Here is a 15,527-nt window from a genome sequence, read left to right as displayed (position 1 = left end):
TTCATGGAATACGTGTTTTTGTGCACACAGCTCAACCTAACAGACTGGAACTTAATGGAGACCTTTTATATATTAGTTTCAACTTCACAGATCCTGGCAAAATCTTAATGCCACTTATGCATACTTCACATTGTACTGTTTACTCTCTCTGCTCTCCTGGAGTTCCATGTTATTATTGTTTTAACAGACCTCCTCCTATTGTGCATCAACGCTCAGCTCGGCTACAGAGGTTTGTTGTTTTCTGCTATGTGTGGATTGACATGTGATTTTTCAAATTATGTTTTTGAGTGTAGCTTTTCCCACATTCTGAACAATTAAACAGTTTCTCCCCAGTGTGGATCCTCATGTGTACCTTCAGATTTCCAGATTGATTAAATTTACTTCCACAAACTGAACAACTAAATTGCTTCTCTCCAGTGTGGATCCTCATGTGGACTTTCAGAGTTCCAGATTTATTAAATTTATTACCACAAATTGAGCAGCTAAATGGTTTCTCTCCTGTGTGAATTCTCATGTGTTTCTTCAGATTCCCATTTGTGGTAAAATTTCTGCCACAATCTGAGCAACTGAACTGTTTCTCCCCTGTGTGGATTCTCATGTGTTTATTAAGAGGTGCACTTAGTGTGAAAGTTTTACCGCAAAACGAGCAACTAAACGGTTTCTCTCCTGTGTGGATTCCCATGTGGACCTTCAAAGTTGCAGATTGATTAAATTTATTACCGCACACTGAGCAACTAAATGGTTTCTCTCCCGTGTGGATCCTCATGTGTTCCTTCAGATGTGAACCTTGAATGAAGTTTTTACCACAAACAGAGCAACTAAATGGTTTCTCTCCGGTGTGGATCTTCACGTGTTCCTTCAGATGTCCATTTCTTATAAAGTTTTTACCACAAATTGAGCAGCTAAACGGCTTCTCTCCTGTGTGAATTCTCATGTGTTTTGCCAGATCACTATGTTTACTCAAGACTTTACCACACACTACACAACTAAATGGTTGCTCTTCAGTGTGGGTATTCATATGTTTCTCCAGATTTCCCTTGTATTTAAACGTGACACCACAAACAGAACAGCTAAATGACTTCTGATCAGTATTAAACCTAATACGGTTTACTTCCTTATTGAAATCTGATTGAGGTTCCCTGCTCCTCTTCCAGTCATCATCGCTGTAGTCAGTCTCAGTCTTAGAACAGTCTGAATCCTCATCACTAATTGGCTGTAAATGACGATCTGGATCTAATGTCCAGGCTGAGTCTTGTCCTTCAACTTCCTTTCCATCAGCATCTCCTTTTATCTGTTCAACTGAGCTGCTGGATAGAGACTCTGCTTCCACGTTCTCATCTGTTTGGTTTTGAAGAATCTGTAACAGTGAACCTTCACAATCTTCAGTCTTAAGAGTGAAAGGGAACTTAGTGACATCATCCTCCTCCTGCTGCTGCTCTCTCTCCTGACTGATCCAGAGTTCCTCCTGTTCCTCTTTTATGTGTGGGGGCTCTGGCTCCTCCTGGTCCAGACTGGGGCTCCACTCCAGCGGCACCAACAGCTGCTGGATGCCTGAAAAAATAACAAAACAAAACACAAAAACATTTCACCAAGCTGGTAGAGGAGCGACATTTGAGAAATATGACAATTCACTTTTGTATCATTGATATTAGATCCATTGGTTTGGGGCAGCGGATATGACAGATAAATGTTACTGCTGCTGCTCCTACAGCACTACAGCCTCGCATGCACACTGTGTGCAAAAACATCAACAACACTAACTGGTCACTTCAGGGCAGAACAGAATCCACAGATCCCACATGAGTTTGTTTGCAGTTCAGTAACAGGGACTTCATTAGATTTCATTGTGTTTACACCTGACTGAGTTTCCCTTCCTCCTTCATATCTTTAACATTCAGTTCAGAAAAATCTCCCTCCTGGTCTTGGTAATACATATCTACCTGGTTCTGGTTCTGGTCCTCCACAGTCCTCCTCTTCTGTGCTACTCTGTTCAGTTGAGCTGCTGGAGTGAAGCTCAGCCTCAGTTTGGCTTTGATGAAGGTGTGAGGACTCATCATCCTCTTCACTCTTCACAGGGACGAGAGTGAAGGTGAACTTAGTGCCGTCCTGCAGAGAATCCAGCTGCTCTCCCTCCTGACAGGCCCAGAGCTCCTCCTCTTCCTCTTTAATGTGCAGGGGCTCCGGCTCCTCCTGCTCGCGGCTGCTGGGGCTCCACAACTCCTGAACATCTACAGGAAGAGAAGAGAAGAAGTCTATCACAGCTTTCTCCAACGGTACAAAGAGGAGAACACTGAGCCTCAGCCGATACTTTAATCAATCAGCGCTGATAAAGAAACAAACCTACCTGGATCAAAGTTCCCGGTTGATCCTTGTCCTCCACAGTCCTCCTCTCCATCAGCCTCAGTTTCACTCTGGTCAGTTGAGCTGCTTGGTAGAAGCTCGGTCTCCTCCAGAGCATCCGGCTGCTCTGACTCATTCCTGCTCCAGAGTTCCTCCTGCTCCTCTTTAATGTGTGGAGGCTCTGGTGAAGCCATAATCACAGCCAACCAACCATAACTCTGCAGAGCAACAACAGAGGAAACCATGGTTACAGTCTACTCAGCCTTGTGTGTCGTTGTTTTCAAACATCTCCTGTTTGGTTCAAAGCTTTGACATTGAGCTCTATGTCCACTTAGACTCAGCTGGATGCTTCAAACCTACAAAAGGTTCAGCAAGAAACCTGAAGTTACAGGAAGTCAAGAGAATTTGAATATTCACTTCTAAGACTTGAAGATATTCTGCCTTATTTAAACACGTTTTGTTTATAAACCTGTTAAAGATCTCTGCCTGTCACGTGGTTCTTGTCTGTAAAAGATTATAAATGAATGAAGATGAACAACGGATACAAAATAAAAATGAAGACATTATTCAGCCCCTTTTCAGGTTGTGGTGCGTTCAAAGACATGTTGGTTTGTCAGCTCCTCTGTACTCAGAACCTTTTCATGGTTGCTTCTTCCTCCTCACTCACTCAGCTGATCCTGGTTCCTCTTCTGTCTTCTCCTGAAGCCGCACAGAGCCGAGATCTGCACTTTCTCATGCGTTTGATCAACATGTTCATAAAATAACAATGAAAGCGAACAAACCTGCTCCGGGTAAACCAACTTCTGGGTGGGACGCAAACGTTTCCTCCATGTTCGGATTCCATCTGATTTGCGCTACATTCTGGTTCTGGTTCTGTCTTTGGATTTCCAAGATAGCAAGCTAAGCTAACGCCAATAGCTTCGCTTCGCTTTAATAAACAACCAGGAGACGCGACGGTGAAGCGGAAGCGTCCGTCGGTCCGTCGGTCCGATGATCCACGCACGCGGAGGCTGATGGTTCCCACCTTCTGTGAGCGCGAGAAGCACCCCCACACGCACACACGCACACCCCGCACACTCATGTCCAGATACAAAAAACATGAAGCAGCACAAACGTCTTGTGCGTTAACAATTTGTGTAAAATGAACATCGTCTTTACTTTACTAAGGTGATTGAATGGAATCTGTCAAACATGGAGCCTCAACAAGCTCAGAATATAATCAATCATCATTCAGTTATACCAATCAATGAAATACCAAAAGTGATCACAAGCACCAACTACAAGTGAAGTGAAGGGAAGCGGCCCTCTATGCTTCCACCCTCCAGTCTGAATGAAGAAATCTGTCATGATTGAGAAAATAGCACAGGAAATATTTGTTTAGTTTTGATTTTGACATCTTTAATATGAATGGAGGCTTGAATGTGAAAAGTGAGCAGAGTAAGAATACATCTACATCCTGTCTACAAAGAGTTCAGCTGAAGGTCCTAAATGTCTGCACAGTTTGATTTGGTCGTTGCTTTGGCGTCTCTACTGGCACGCATCTTCACCCAGAATCTCCAGCTCATAGGCAGAACAACTGAGCGCAGCCAGAGAGCAAAGGCTCATGGTCCGCGTCCTCTGGGTCCGAGTTGTCTTCACGCAGAACGTTGGCTGTGCGTCGGCGGGGCAGTCCCGAGCGGCTTTGCAGGCGCACTTCTTGGAAGCTGAGGAAACACAGAGGAGAGCAGAAGATCACTGAGGCAGAGCGATGATGATGGTGATAGTTATGACATCATTTCCTGCCATTACTCCAGAGCATCATGTGGCAGGATCCTGTCTGCTGCTACAGATCTGCAGAACTGATCAGCTCTCTAGTTTCTCTCTTATTTCACTCTCATTATGTGCTGAGATTCGCCTCAGCTGGAGTCGAGAGATTTAAGGTAAACATACTGAACGTGGTTCTCAAACAAAGAGGCTTCCGTTCGGTCTCTCACCTGAACAGGTCTCCCATCCATAGCAGGTGTCCAGACCACAGGGCGTCTGAACGGAGCTCTCTGCCGCCATTTTAGCTCTAAACTTAGCCCAGTCCAGTTTGGCTGCGTCGACCTCCACGCACAGATTCTCGCTGATGAAGAAGAGCGGGTCACCGTGGCAACGACCGGCGTGGAAGGAGCAGAGGGACATGGACACAGCTGTGTCGACACCCACGTTCAGGACGCACAGACTCTCAGAATGCAAACTGCAGAAGATCAGAAGAAACAAAACATTTGCATATGTTTGGTTTCACTTATAGAGCAGCCATAAAGCTTTAAAATGAAATGATAAACTTTATAACAGCATCTCAGCATTCCAGCTTTCTCACAGTTTATGATCTCGCATCACGAGGACGCAGACCATCTTAACTTATTGATTTTAATTCCTTCATGTCCTCAGTGTGTTTACAGTGTGTGACCTCACAGGCAGCTCTCCCGCTGGACGCACACACACTCAGAACCCTGAAGCTGCTGTCCTGGTCCACATCCACCTCCAGGAACAAACGGCTCGTCTAAACACAGGACACACATCGTATGGTATGAACACACACACAAACACACACACGCTCATTTGCATTAAAAAAAACGAGAAAAAAAAACAGTGTTTCCAGGTACCGGCGGTGCAGCGCAGGTCTGCAGGGACTTTAGGCTCCCAGGTCAAACCGGAGCTGCAGGTGTAGGAGCCAGGAGAAGACGGCTGCAGACCGACTTCATCACAGCTCAAACTCACCGATTCTCCCACTCTGAACTCCGCTTTGTTTGGGGTTAAACTCAACCCATCAGGTACATCAGGAGGAAGACAAACGCTCCCTTAAACAACAACAAGACATACTGACATTAAAGAGCTTTATGGGAAAGATGTCATCCAAACTCACTCACTGTGTGTTCCTCTGTCAGTGTGTGGATCCATCAGGGTCCATTAGAGACCTACAGACCTGAAGAGAAGAACAACATCTACACACTGACAGAGGAGCACACAGAGGTCAGAGGTCAGACATTAGAGTGAGCGTGTAGATGAGCTGGTCTCACTGATGCAGCTTCCTCTGGCTTCGCTCCAGGAGCCGTCAGGGAGACAGTTGATGTACTGGAAACCTTCCAGCTCAGAACCAGTGAAGCACTCAAACTCCTCATCCTCACCAAAGGAATAATACTGCTTAGCTTTCTGTCACAATCACACCAATGAAGAAAAACACGTTAGACCGATGGAGAAACAGGATGGGTTCAGTCACTAGAAGCCTTTGTGACTCAGATGTTCTTATTAACCCTCAGCAGGCTGTTAGCAGGCGGCTTGGGCCTCGGGCAGCCCTGCACGCCAGGAGGAAGCTCCTCCCTCCAGCCCACTGTGAAGTCGTCGTCATTGTCACACGTCTCCACTCTGGACAAGCAAACAAGGAAATGTGTGAAAACAGAAGCGGATCAGAACCGGAGCATCAAACACCGGACTGTCATGATGCTAAAGAGAATGTGAGGGAATCTACTTCTGGAAGATGGAGATGTGACACGGCTCTTCCTGTCTGGCGGGCCTGGTGCAGGCCGCGCCTCCTCGCAGGGGGGTGGGGTTGTTGCAACGCCTGGTGCGATGTCTCTTCATGGACGCACTGCAGTGACTCCACGGCCCCCAGCAGCTCCAGTATCCGTCCACCGCCTCTGTGGAAGCACAAACCCAGAGACGGTCCAGTGAGCGTCTGGCCGCGGGTTCTGTTATGCTGTGGAAACCTTTGGCTCAGATTGGACCCGCAGGTTCCTAAGCGTGCCCCCCCGGTACCTGAGGTGAAGTCCGGAGCTCGTTTCTCACAGTTGGTGCCGAAGGTGCCGGTCTGGCAGATGCACTTGCACTCGGTGCCGGACAGGATGGGCCGTCCGCTGTTGGGACACGGAGCGCACTTACAGGTGTCGAACTCCTCCAGGTACTGAAGCAGGGCTTTACGCAGGTGCCGCCTCTTGGTGACCGCACAGGGGATTCGCCGGACCAAGTCGATGATCGGCAGCAGCTGCAGAAACAATTCACATGAACAGCGATGAACGGTCCCGGGCCTGGAATACGGATTTTCAGCTCCCCTGGCATTTCCAGGTCTCTGGCCTGTGGTTTAGGGATCCTGCTCACACACACACACACACTGACCTTGTACTCCACCACTGCAGGGTTCTCGATCACAGACTTAGCCCAGTTCTTGTAGGTGCTGCTGTCTGGAGGCGTACCTCCTCTCGCCCACGCCAGCGCCGCTGCTTCACGAGCTCGACCGCCTTTCACCAGAGAGAAAGACTTCTCTGCTGCCTGGATGTACGAACCTGCAGGAGAGAAGAGATCAACCAGTCAGTCAATCAATCTAAACTAAAACATTGCTGCAAGAAAGTTCTTCACTTTCTTCCTCAAGCTGAGAAAACTAGAAAAGTCTGACTCGACCTTTTTCTTGAGAACAAAATGAATTTCTTTCCAAAATGTCTCAGCAGAATTCACAAAGACAAACGTTCTTGTGCTCATGTGATGAAGCTTCAGGCTGCAAACTTAAGGACCAGTTACACTGAACCAGCGCCACCTACTGGTCTGACCTCTGAAGCTCCCAGTTAGAATGAATGGAACACAACAGATCATGAAGAGGAGAACCAGGCGGGAAATTCAAGTTTGACTGAATGTGAGGTTGTGTTTGTGTGTGAGGCCTCTGTTGTGTGTGTGTGAGGCCTCTGTTGTGTGTGAGGCCTCTGGACCTTGGTAGTTCTCAGTCATCCTGTCGTCGGAGCATCTGTGGGTGTTGCGGTACTCTGTGTAGAGGATGACGGTGAAGGCCGTGACTGAGCTCAGGCAGCCTTTGACGTGCTCGTCCGTCACACCTGGAGACAAAACCAGCAGCATAGCTCGTGACACACACACACACACACACACACACACACTCACACACACCAAACTGACTAGATCTCAGCCAGCAGGTGGCGCTGCAGTACCTTTGCTCTTCAGCTCCTCCCGGCTGTACTGGTACAGCAGGTCGTAGTTTCCTCCCAGCATCCCTGAGCTGTAGTAGTGAGTCCCAAAGCGCTGGAAGATGTCCCTGTAGAGGGCGTAGTTGTAGTCCAGAGGCAGAGCGTGGAGGAACTGGAGGAAGGGAACAGACAGGACCAGGTCTGCTGGATCCTTCACCTTAAACATGGACACTGGCAGAACCTGGTGCACCCGGAAGAACTTGGAGTCCTTTAAAGAAACAAACAGGAAATGAAACGCAGCAACGCGTTCAGGCTGTTGGTCGACTTTAGGAGTTGTATTTTCAGACATTTTAAAGATTTAAAAAACAGATTAAGATAAATGACAAAGAGATCAAAACAATCTGAGCAAACTCAACAATCAAAGCAGAGAAGAAGCTTCTGGTCCTCACCTTCGCCTTCGAGGCCTCAAGCGCGTCACTGGAAGAACCGAAATGTGTTTTTCCACTGTAATGCAAGAAGAATACGGGGTAGAAGAGGAAACCAACTCCAGATGCTTCACTGTGACCGTCAGAGGAGGATCTGGACGTCTGCAGGCTGACGGGCTCGCTCTGCAGCGGCCGAGGGTTGATGCTGAAGTCTGCTGGAACTCCGGCCTGGACGAGGATCAGAGTCCGATTAGTGAACCGGGCACAACCAGAAAGGTGAATCGATTTGAAGAGATAATCAATAACTAATATCTCAAACTCGGGCCGGCTGCATGCGAGTAAAAAGAGAAGGAAGTCGATCGTAGAACAAGATGAAGCTCAAACCAGAAGGAAAGGTTTCATAGATGGACTTCTGTCTCATTTCTGAGGTTTGCTGCCCCCTTGTGACACAAAACAGAAACTACATGCTGTGAGAGCAGGAAATGTTGAATTCAAATGAAATGTTATATTATTTCTGAGGCTTCTGACTCCTATGGGTCAAAGAACTGAACTACAGTGTATAAGGAGGGAAACCATTCAATGACATGTCCTTTTCTTTATGATCTGTATGTCTGTGTGACTTCCTGTGACTGTGATGCGTTCAGGTGCTCATGCCTTGATGTCAAAGGTCTCAAAGTTGTGAGGGACCCGGTGGTAGAGCAGCGTGCTGGCCGGCCTCCTGATGGTGCAGCTTCCTCCCATGAACATGTTGTCCAGCACGGCGCCCCTGGCCTCCTCCGCCAACACATCAAAGCTGCACAGAGACCAGAGAAACATCATTTAGCTTCATGGAACCCAGGGTGACCTCTGACCTCTGTCTCCGCCTTACCCGTTCCCCACCAGGTCGGCCCCGGGGGCGACCCTCTTCTCGGCCGGACAGACGATCTTCAGGTCTCCACAGTCTCTCTCGTCAGAGTTGTCGCCACAGTCGTTCTGCCTGTTGCACGTCAGGGTGGAGTTGATGCAGCGGCCTGCAGCAGAACACAACGGCAAGAGTGTGTGTGTGTGTGTGTGTGTGTGTGTGTGTGTGTGTGTGTGAGTGGGAGAGGCGGACACAACATTGAGCTGTTTTGCTGTGATTGGCTGATTGAGTGGGCGTGGACTATTCTTCACAAAGTGCTGAATTAATGAATCAATGACATGATCCAGACGTGTGTGTGTGTGTTGTGTTGTGTTGTGTGTCTTTGTACCGTTATCACACTGGAAGTCATGTTTGCAGTTGACGGCCACAAGCTGGCACCGTGTGGAGGCGTGGCATGGCCTCTGCTCCGTCAGCTCCACGCTGCAGGCTGAGCCTCCAAACTGGGACGGCCTGGAGACGGACCGGGTCCTCAACTACAGCAACAGGACACGACACGACACAACACAACACAACACAACACAACACAACACAACACAACACACACACACACACACACACGGGGCAGGATTGTAAGATGGAATAGAAACACCGAAGCCAGTGTCTTGTCTCCGAGTTGTGCCTAAAAGCGTGCGTGTCCGTGTGTCTGTGTGTGTGCGTGTGTGTGTGTGTGTGTGTGTGTGCGTGTGTGTGTGCTGACCTGCTTCCCGGCGCATGGCGAGCACTCGGACCAGGGTCCAAACTCTGTGAGCAGGCAGTTGATGGGGCAGGCCTGCTGGTTGCAGGCTCGTCTGTCTGTTCCGGGGCACAGCTGGGCACAGCTGCTCTTCCAGTAATAATCATCCTTAGTAAAACTCCTGAAACCAAACGCAATAAAGATGGGTGGGCGTGGCCTAAATGACCACGGGAATATATATCTATGTAATGTAATAGACCAAAACATTAAAGGGCCCACCGGAACCACAACTCAATGAGGTCTTAGATCATGACTTGACTGGCAACCAAGTTTCAGACGGACAGACGGACAGACAGACAACATCCTCTACTCTACCACTGAGCACAGTGGTCTGGTCTGGTCTGGTCCGGTCTCTGTACCTGAGTCTCTGCTGTGTGCCGTAGTTGCAGGTACTGGAGCAGGAGGACCAGGAGCTCCAGGGGTACCGATCACAGAAACAAGCCAGAGCCGCCGGGACGCAGGCCAGGAGGTGCAGGAGCAGCAGGGGGGAACGGCTGGACGGAGCCATGGGCGGAGCTTAAAGTAAGACCGGGAGAGAAACAGGACGTCTGCTCACTTCAGCCAGGAGAGAAACTTTACATTCTAAAACTAAAACAGCAGAAGAATAAGTAATCATGCAAGACTGAAGGTTTGCATCATGAAGTCTCTGAGCAGACGACGTTCAGGTTGGGATCCAAACATCTCCACACTGAGTCACTGTTAGTCTGACTCTACTCTGGGTGTTTGATCTGGCAGAGTAACTACACATGTTCTTCACACCAACACAAACTGATTGAAGGGACCAAAGACTCCCACTCACCTTGTCTGCTTGTCCCTCGTCTCCTCGTCTCCTCTGGGATGAAGGTCCTGGTGTCTCAGCAGCTCGTCTGCAGGTTTGTGTCTGAGAGGATTTCTCCTCCTTAAGTCATCTCTCAGAGTGAGCAAAGTGCTGCTGGGACTCAACGTCCTCGCCAAAAAATAAATCTGAAAGTAAAAAACGATCAGAAGTCCCAGCCCAGAGCGTTGTTGTGTAAGAGGCTGAACTCTTCTTACGGGAAGCAGAAGCTCTGGAGTTTCCCGGCACAGAAGAATCTGAGCAGATGTTTCGTGTTTGGCACAGAGCAGAGACACTGAGGGTCAAAGGTCACGTCAGCTTCATCCTCAGGTCACATTCATCATGAGCCAAACCACTGCAGCAGCCGATTACAGCCCAAACGTCTCCATGGCGACAGGAGGGAGTCAGCCTCGGTCCAGCTGCTACAGCTCAGCGTCGGTGTGGAAACTCAAAGCCACATAGCTGTTGGTTGGATACTTGTACCTCCATACCTGAACCCTGGCTGTGGGTGAGGCCTGCTTGTTTCCATGGAGACCTTGTCCTTGTCCTTGATGATGCTTCAATGTAGCAGAACAACACAGAGAACGGTTTCTTCATGGTTGGATGAGAGATGAAGATGTCTGTGGCTTCTCCTGAACTTTTGTCTTTATCTCATCTTTTTTCCAAGATGATTCCAGTCCTGGAAAATCCCAAGGCTCTCATGAGAACAGGAAACAGGAAACAGGAAACCTTCACGTTCACTTTCACACCACGAGTTCACACAAAAACACACAAACTGTGCTGAGGTTCAACGTCCTTTAGATTGATAGAAAACTTTATTTGCATTAAAAAAAAAAAAAATCCTATACAGCAGAGTGACATCAGCTGTGTTACGTCTCCATGGTAACAGTTAATTCAGCTCCAGATTATTTTGACTAAATGAACTGAAAACATTTTCAGGGGAAATTTTATAAAGAGTTTCAGAAAACAATTATCTTTTTAGAGTTTTTGACCATTTTTTGTAAACATTAAGATCTGATTTTCAATATTTTTCCTAAATCAAGTAGAACATCAAGAATGCTCTGGAGGAGATAGAGACAAACTTCTACCAAAACAGTTTGAATAAGAAGCTTCATTAGTTTAAACTGGAGTTGAGTTTCTCGATCAGTTGGTTTGTTGTTGTTATTTGAGTGATGCCCTGCTAAGAGGAGCAGAACGCTCCAGCGCCCCTTAGTGGCTGTAATGTGCGTTACACCTACAACAGAACATTATATAGGATACAATGAGACACAGAAGCTAAGAGATCTGCACATTTGCCCCTAAGCTGCTGGAGATATGAGGGGAAAGAACAAACAACATACTGAGAGTTCAGCTACTGACAGTCTGACTAAGAGTGGGGCTAAAAATGACAGAAGAAGAAGAAGAAGAGATCATTCAGATTCTGGAGACCTTGAATGTCCACAAGCCTCAAAAACAATCATGCCACTAAAGGAGAGAGGAGTGAGGAGAGACTGAGCTCATCTGTGTTTGAGTTTATACACCAAGAATCAAAACAGGAGGATCTAGGGTTCTACTTTTCTACGTGAAGGAGCTAAATGTGCCTCCTCCTCCTCATCACACAGACATGAAGGCTAGAGGGCAGCACACAGTCCAGGTGGCACCAAGTACATGAAGCAGTGAGACAGAGACACATGGGGGTCCAACAGAGACACGTGGAGGTCCAACAGAGACACGTGGAGGTCCAACAGAGACACGTGGGGGTCCAACAGACACGTGGGGGTCCAACAGAGACGCATGGGGGTCCAACAGACGCGTGGGGGTCCAACAGAGACACATGGGGGTCTAACAGAGACACATGGAGGTCCAACAGAGACACGTGGGGTCCAACAGAGACACATGGGGGTCCAACAGAGACACAGACAGACAAGAGAGTGTGTGCATAGCCTGAATATGTACAAGAGGAGTCGTGACCGTTCCCTCAGAGATCAGGAGGTAAAACGACCTCATAATAAGTATTCTAGTTAGTCTGTGTTCTACTATAGAATCATAACAATAATATGAACACAAATACATGTGCTGTGTTGTTGTTCAGTGTTGGACTGTGGTGCTGCCCTGGCTGCTGCCTGAAGGACCCCTCAGCCTGAGACCATGCAGCAGAGTCCAGGGAAGCGTCTCTTCCTCTGGGCCACCAGGGGCTGAGGCGTCAGGTTCAGTAAGCTGCTGTCATCTGGGGTCCGGAGGGAGGGATGAGAGAGAGAGAGAGAGAGAGACACACAGGGCTGAAGCTCATTTGGGTCTGGACCCTTGTCTTGGTGTATTGTACTCATGTGGAGCTCGTCTCCTGGTCCCTACCTTGGTTCTTCAGTGGTAAAGGCATGGCCTCCCTGAGTTTGCTGAGCAGGTTTCTCATTTCTCTCATATCTCTGTGAAGACAAAGCAGCCCTGTCTCAGCGTCTGGTGCTGTGTGTGTGATGTTGTGATGAAGAGAAGACCAGCTGCTCTACCTCTCTATGTTCTCCATATCTGCTCCCACCATCCGCAGCTCCTGAGGGAACTCCATGGGGGAGGAGGAGCGTTCCTCCAGGATGGGAACGTCTGAACCGTCATCCACCCTGAAGTCCACCTTGGGCTCCAAGTCTGTTCCTGACACACACACACACACACACACACACACACACACACACAATTACTCTGTGGATCTTCCTTCTTTCCTTTAAATTCTGTGACTCGCCAATCGACTTGATCAGTAGGTTGATGAGTTCTTGGTACTTTTGTGGTGAAGCTGCAGGACACCGAGCAGGCAGATGGACTTCAGCATCTCAGTGACAAACATCTCCAGACAACACTGCAACTGGATGAAGAGCCTGCACACCTCAGGCTGGATCTCTCCATCCTCAAGACTAGAGAGAGGGGGAGAGAGAGAGGGGGAGAGAGAGGGAGAGGGAGAGAGAGAGAGAGGGAGAGAGAGAGAGACAGACAGATCTTCAGTATAATAAATGATCGTCCTAACTTCCTGTGCTATGCAGGTTTGCCCTCTGGTTGAAGGATCAGCTGATGTTTGTGTTCTCACCCTGACACGGCGATGACGGCGAGGTCGTGGTGAGCGGCTCTGGCCATAGAGCATCCTTTGGTCCGTGTGTGATGCATGTGAGCGCGGAGAGAAGGACAGTCAGCTGAGATCTCTCCCACAGAGATGACCTGCTCCCTGTACAGCGCCACCAACGTGTTCAGCTCCTGAACCGTCTGAGGACAACACAGCACCAACATCAATCAGGTCTGCAGCTCTCTGATGGACCCTGATGGATCCATGAGCACGGGTCAGAGCCTCTAAAGCTCCTCTACATGGTGACAGGAGCTTAGTTACAGACTAACATGTTCACTGTGCAGAACTTCTATGAATTCTAGAAGAAACAGTAACATGGATCCATACAGGTCCATTAGAGACCTGCAGACCTGAGGAGAAGAAGAACATCTACACACTGACAGAGGAACACCTCACTGATCTCCTGGGGAATCGAATGACCTGAACTCCTTACATTTCCACTTAAATTATATCAAAGTGTTTACATGCCTCCACCAAGGCCCCCAAACCCCTAAGTCCGCCCCTGTGTGGGTGAGCTGGGAGGCTTTAACGCTTCAGCTCATCCATGTTTCATCCCGACACTGCAGCATCTGAACGCGGCGCTGCGGCTCTCACCATCCGGCTGTCGTCCACGGCCTCCTCCGCGCTGTCCCGCCGCTCCGGCTCCGCGGGCTCCGCTCTGAGCGCCGCGCTCCCCGCGGACCTGGGGCGCTTCTTCCGGCCGTACGGTGCGGAACACATGCATACACGCCGAGGAGAGAGACCCGCCTCCGGTCCGTCCTCTGCGGGGGGAAAGATCGCCGAGACGACGCGGGGGCGCACGGAGGGGAGTTAGTGTGTGGAGCTCCCGCAGGCTGCTGGGCTGCTGACCGAGTAGCGGGCCGGGCCGGACCCGCGCAGCTCCCTCTGCATCCCAGCGGAGAGGAGAGTCACCTTCAGCCCGTCCTCCTGAAGGCCGAGGGAGCGGGGAGGAGCGGGGAGGGGGGAGTCAACAGGAAAACAAGCCTTCTTCTCCTCCTCCTTCTCTTCTCGGTTTCAAAGCAAAATCCACACAATCGAGTCTTTTATGTAAGGAAATGTTGTGAAATAAATAAATCGTTCTGAACTGAAGTGGGCTTCAAACCCATGACCCAGTCTGTCCACTGAGGGGCGCTGTGGCACTGAGCAAGAGGAAGGGACAGGCAGGGGGGCAGAGCAGCTCTGTAGAGCATCCACAGAGCCTCAAGCTCTCCTTAGGCAGAGATAGAGCTTCACAGAGAGGCAGAGCGGCAAACGGAGCTGCAGGTCTGCTCTCCTCTGACTGAACCCTCTCCTGATCAAAGCCATGTATTAGACGAGGTGCTGAGTGGCAGAAGAAGAAGAAGAAGAAGAAGGCAGCAGACAGGATGAGGTCGTGTTTCCTCTCTGGGACTTTAATGTCACAACAAGAAGCAAAACACACAAAATCACAATGAATCAATAACAATGATTTGTCCGTGGGGCCGTCTTTGAACCGGCAACCTCCGCCCGGTGAGCTGAGGGGTCAGAGGTCACGACTCAGCTCTAAAGTGAAGGTCAGAGGTCAGAGCTCTAAAGTGTTTCAACGTGCGACACTGCGGTCCAGAAAAACAGACTTCTTATTTGGTTGATTAATAATAACACACTGATTCATTTAACAAAGGATGTAAAGTAAAAGATCAAACCCTCCTGCAGTAAAGTCACGTGTTATAAACATGTTATAAAGCCTTATGACACATTTCAACACGGAAAGAGTTTAGTAACATAGAATCAAACTAAAGCACCCGTATCAACCTGTTAGTACAGAGACAGACATGTGACCGTCTCAAGCTTTCACAACTGTAAACATGTTCAGAACACACACACACACACACACACACACACACACACACACACACACACACACACACACTCCTTTGACCTGAACCACAGTCACAACGTCTGCATGATTGAACAGAAGTACAACAACAACATCTGTCCTCATGGTTTGCAGAGGATGAGGCACTAGAGTCAGAGAGACACGGCTCCCTGTTCAATCAATCAATCAATCAAATCCAAACCCATACATCATGTTGTTGTATCTTGGGTTGTTTAGCTTTGTTTTACATGCATACATGTAAATATGTGTGTGTCAATCAATACACACACACACACACACACACACACACACACACACAGGTTCCTCAAGTACCACTTGTACTTGCTGGGAATCTTCTCACACAGACACACACACGCGCACACACACACACACACACACACACCTGAACGTCCTGTTACATTCTGAGGTGTGACCCTCACATTAATACATTCATTAACTGTTCAGTCTCC

At 48.8% G+C, this 15,527-nt stretch overlaps 4 protein-coding genes across 8 annotated transcripts in view; all 4 read right to left on the bottom strand.

Moving 5' to 3' along the window:
* Positions 1–192: 192 nt before the first annotated feature.
* Positions 193–3,617, bottom strand: LOC142987966 (uncharacterized). 2 transcript variants are annotated; one of them, XM_076136953.1, is made up of 4 exons: positions 3,123–3,617; positions 2,345–2,558; positions 1,941–2,228; positions 193–1,551 (listed from the first exon to the last, which is right to left on the bottom strand). In XM_076136953.1, exons 2-4 carry the CDS (start codon positions 2,532–2,534, stop codon positions 245–247), a joined length of 1,785 nt encoding a protein of 594 aa, XP_075993068.1. In that variant the 5' UTR covers positions 2,535–2,558; positions 3,123–3,617; the 3' UTR covers positions 193–244. The 2 variants fall into 2 exon arrangements, with proteins under 2 accessions (XP_075993068.1, XP_075993067.1); XM_076136952.1 differs by having other exon boundaries at positions 2,345–2,521.
* Positions 3,618–3,712: 95 nt separating this feature from the next.
* c6.2 (complement component 6, duplicate 2) lies at positions 3,713–10,306 on the bottom strand. Its single transcript, XM_076136950.1, has 18 exons — positions 10,127–10,306; positions 9,687–9,843; positions 9,292–9,448; positions 8,923–9,067; positions 8,562–8,703; positions 8,348–8,486; positions 7,718–7,921; positions 7,293–7,536; positions 7,059–7,181; positions 6,475–6,641; positions 6,118–6,343; positions 5,831–5,999; positions 5,616–5,727; positions 5,382–5,514; positions 4,968–5,162; positions 4,777–4,864; positions 4,314–4,558; positions 3,713–4,043 (listed from the first exon to the last, which is right to left on the bottom strand). The coding sequence occupies exons 2-18, from the start codon at positions 9,833–9,835 to the stop codon at positions 3,868–3,870; spliced, it is 2,814 nt and encodes a 937-aa protein (XP_075993065.1). The 5' UTR covers positions 9,836–9,843; positions 10,127–10,306; the 3' UTR covers positions 3,713–3,867.
* A 1,595-nt stretch (positions 10,307–11,901) lies between these two features.
* On the bottom strand, positions 11,902–14,264 carry LOC142987968 (regulator of G-protein signaling 7-binding protein B-like). Its single transcript, XM_076136956.1, has 6 exons — positions 13,818–14,264; positions 13,191–13,363; positions 12,890–13,020; positions 12,625–12,763; positions 12,473–12,543; positions 11,902–12,347 (listed from the first exon to the last, which is right to left on the bottom strand). The coding sequence occupies exons 1-6, from the start codon at positions 13,941–13,943 to the stop codon at positions 12,256–12,258; spliced, it is 732 nt and encodes a 243-aa protein (XP_075993071.1). The 5' UTR covers positions 13,944–14,264; the 3' UTR covers positions 11,902–12,255.
* Positions 14,265–14,601: 337 nt separating this feature from the next.
* The window catches only part of rnf180b (ring finger protein 180b), a 5,716-nt gene continuing 4,790 nt past the window's right edge, over positions 14,602–15,527 (bottom strand). For 3 of the 4 annotated variants that reach the window (XM_076136962.1, XM_076136963.1, XM_076136961.1), the window contains exon 9: positions 14,602–15,527. This exon is cut by the window's right edge and continues 1,104 nt beyond it. The gene's annotated coding sequence lies outside the window, so the exon portion shown is untranslated. The other variant, XR_012960556.1, reaches the window with a different exon arrangement.

The sequence above is a fragment of the Genypterus blacodes genome, unplaced genomic scaffold (genome assembly GCF_046128005.1).
Source record: "Genypterus blacodes isolate CSIRO-AG114 ecotype Tasmania unplaced genomic scaffold, CSIRO-AGI_Gbla_v1 ptg000287l_1, whole genome shotgun sequence".
Taxonomy (NCBI): domain Eukaryota; kingdom Metazoa; phylum Chordata; class Actinopteri; order Ophidiiformes; family Ophidiidae; genus Genypterus; species Genypterus blacodes.
The sequence above is the reverse complement of the archived record's forward strand: the minus strand, read 5'-3'. Positions and strand labels throughout refer to the sequence as shown.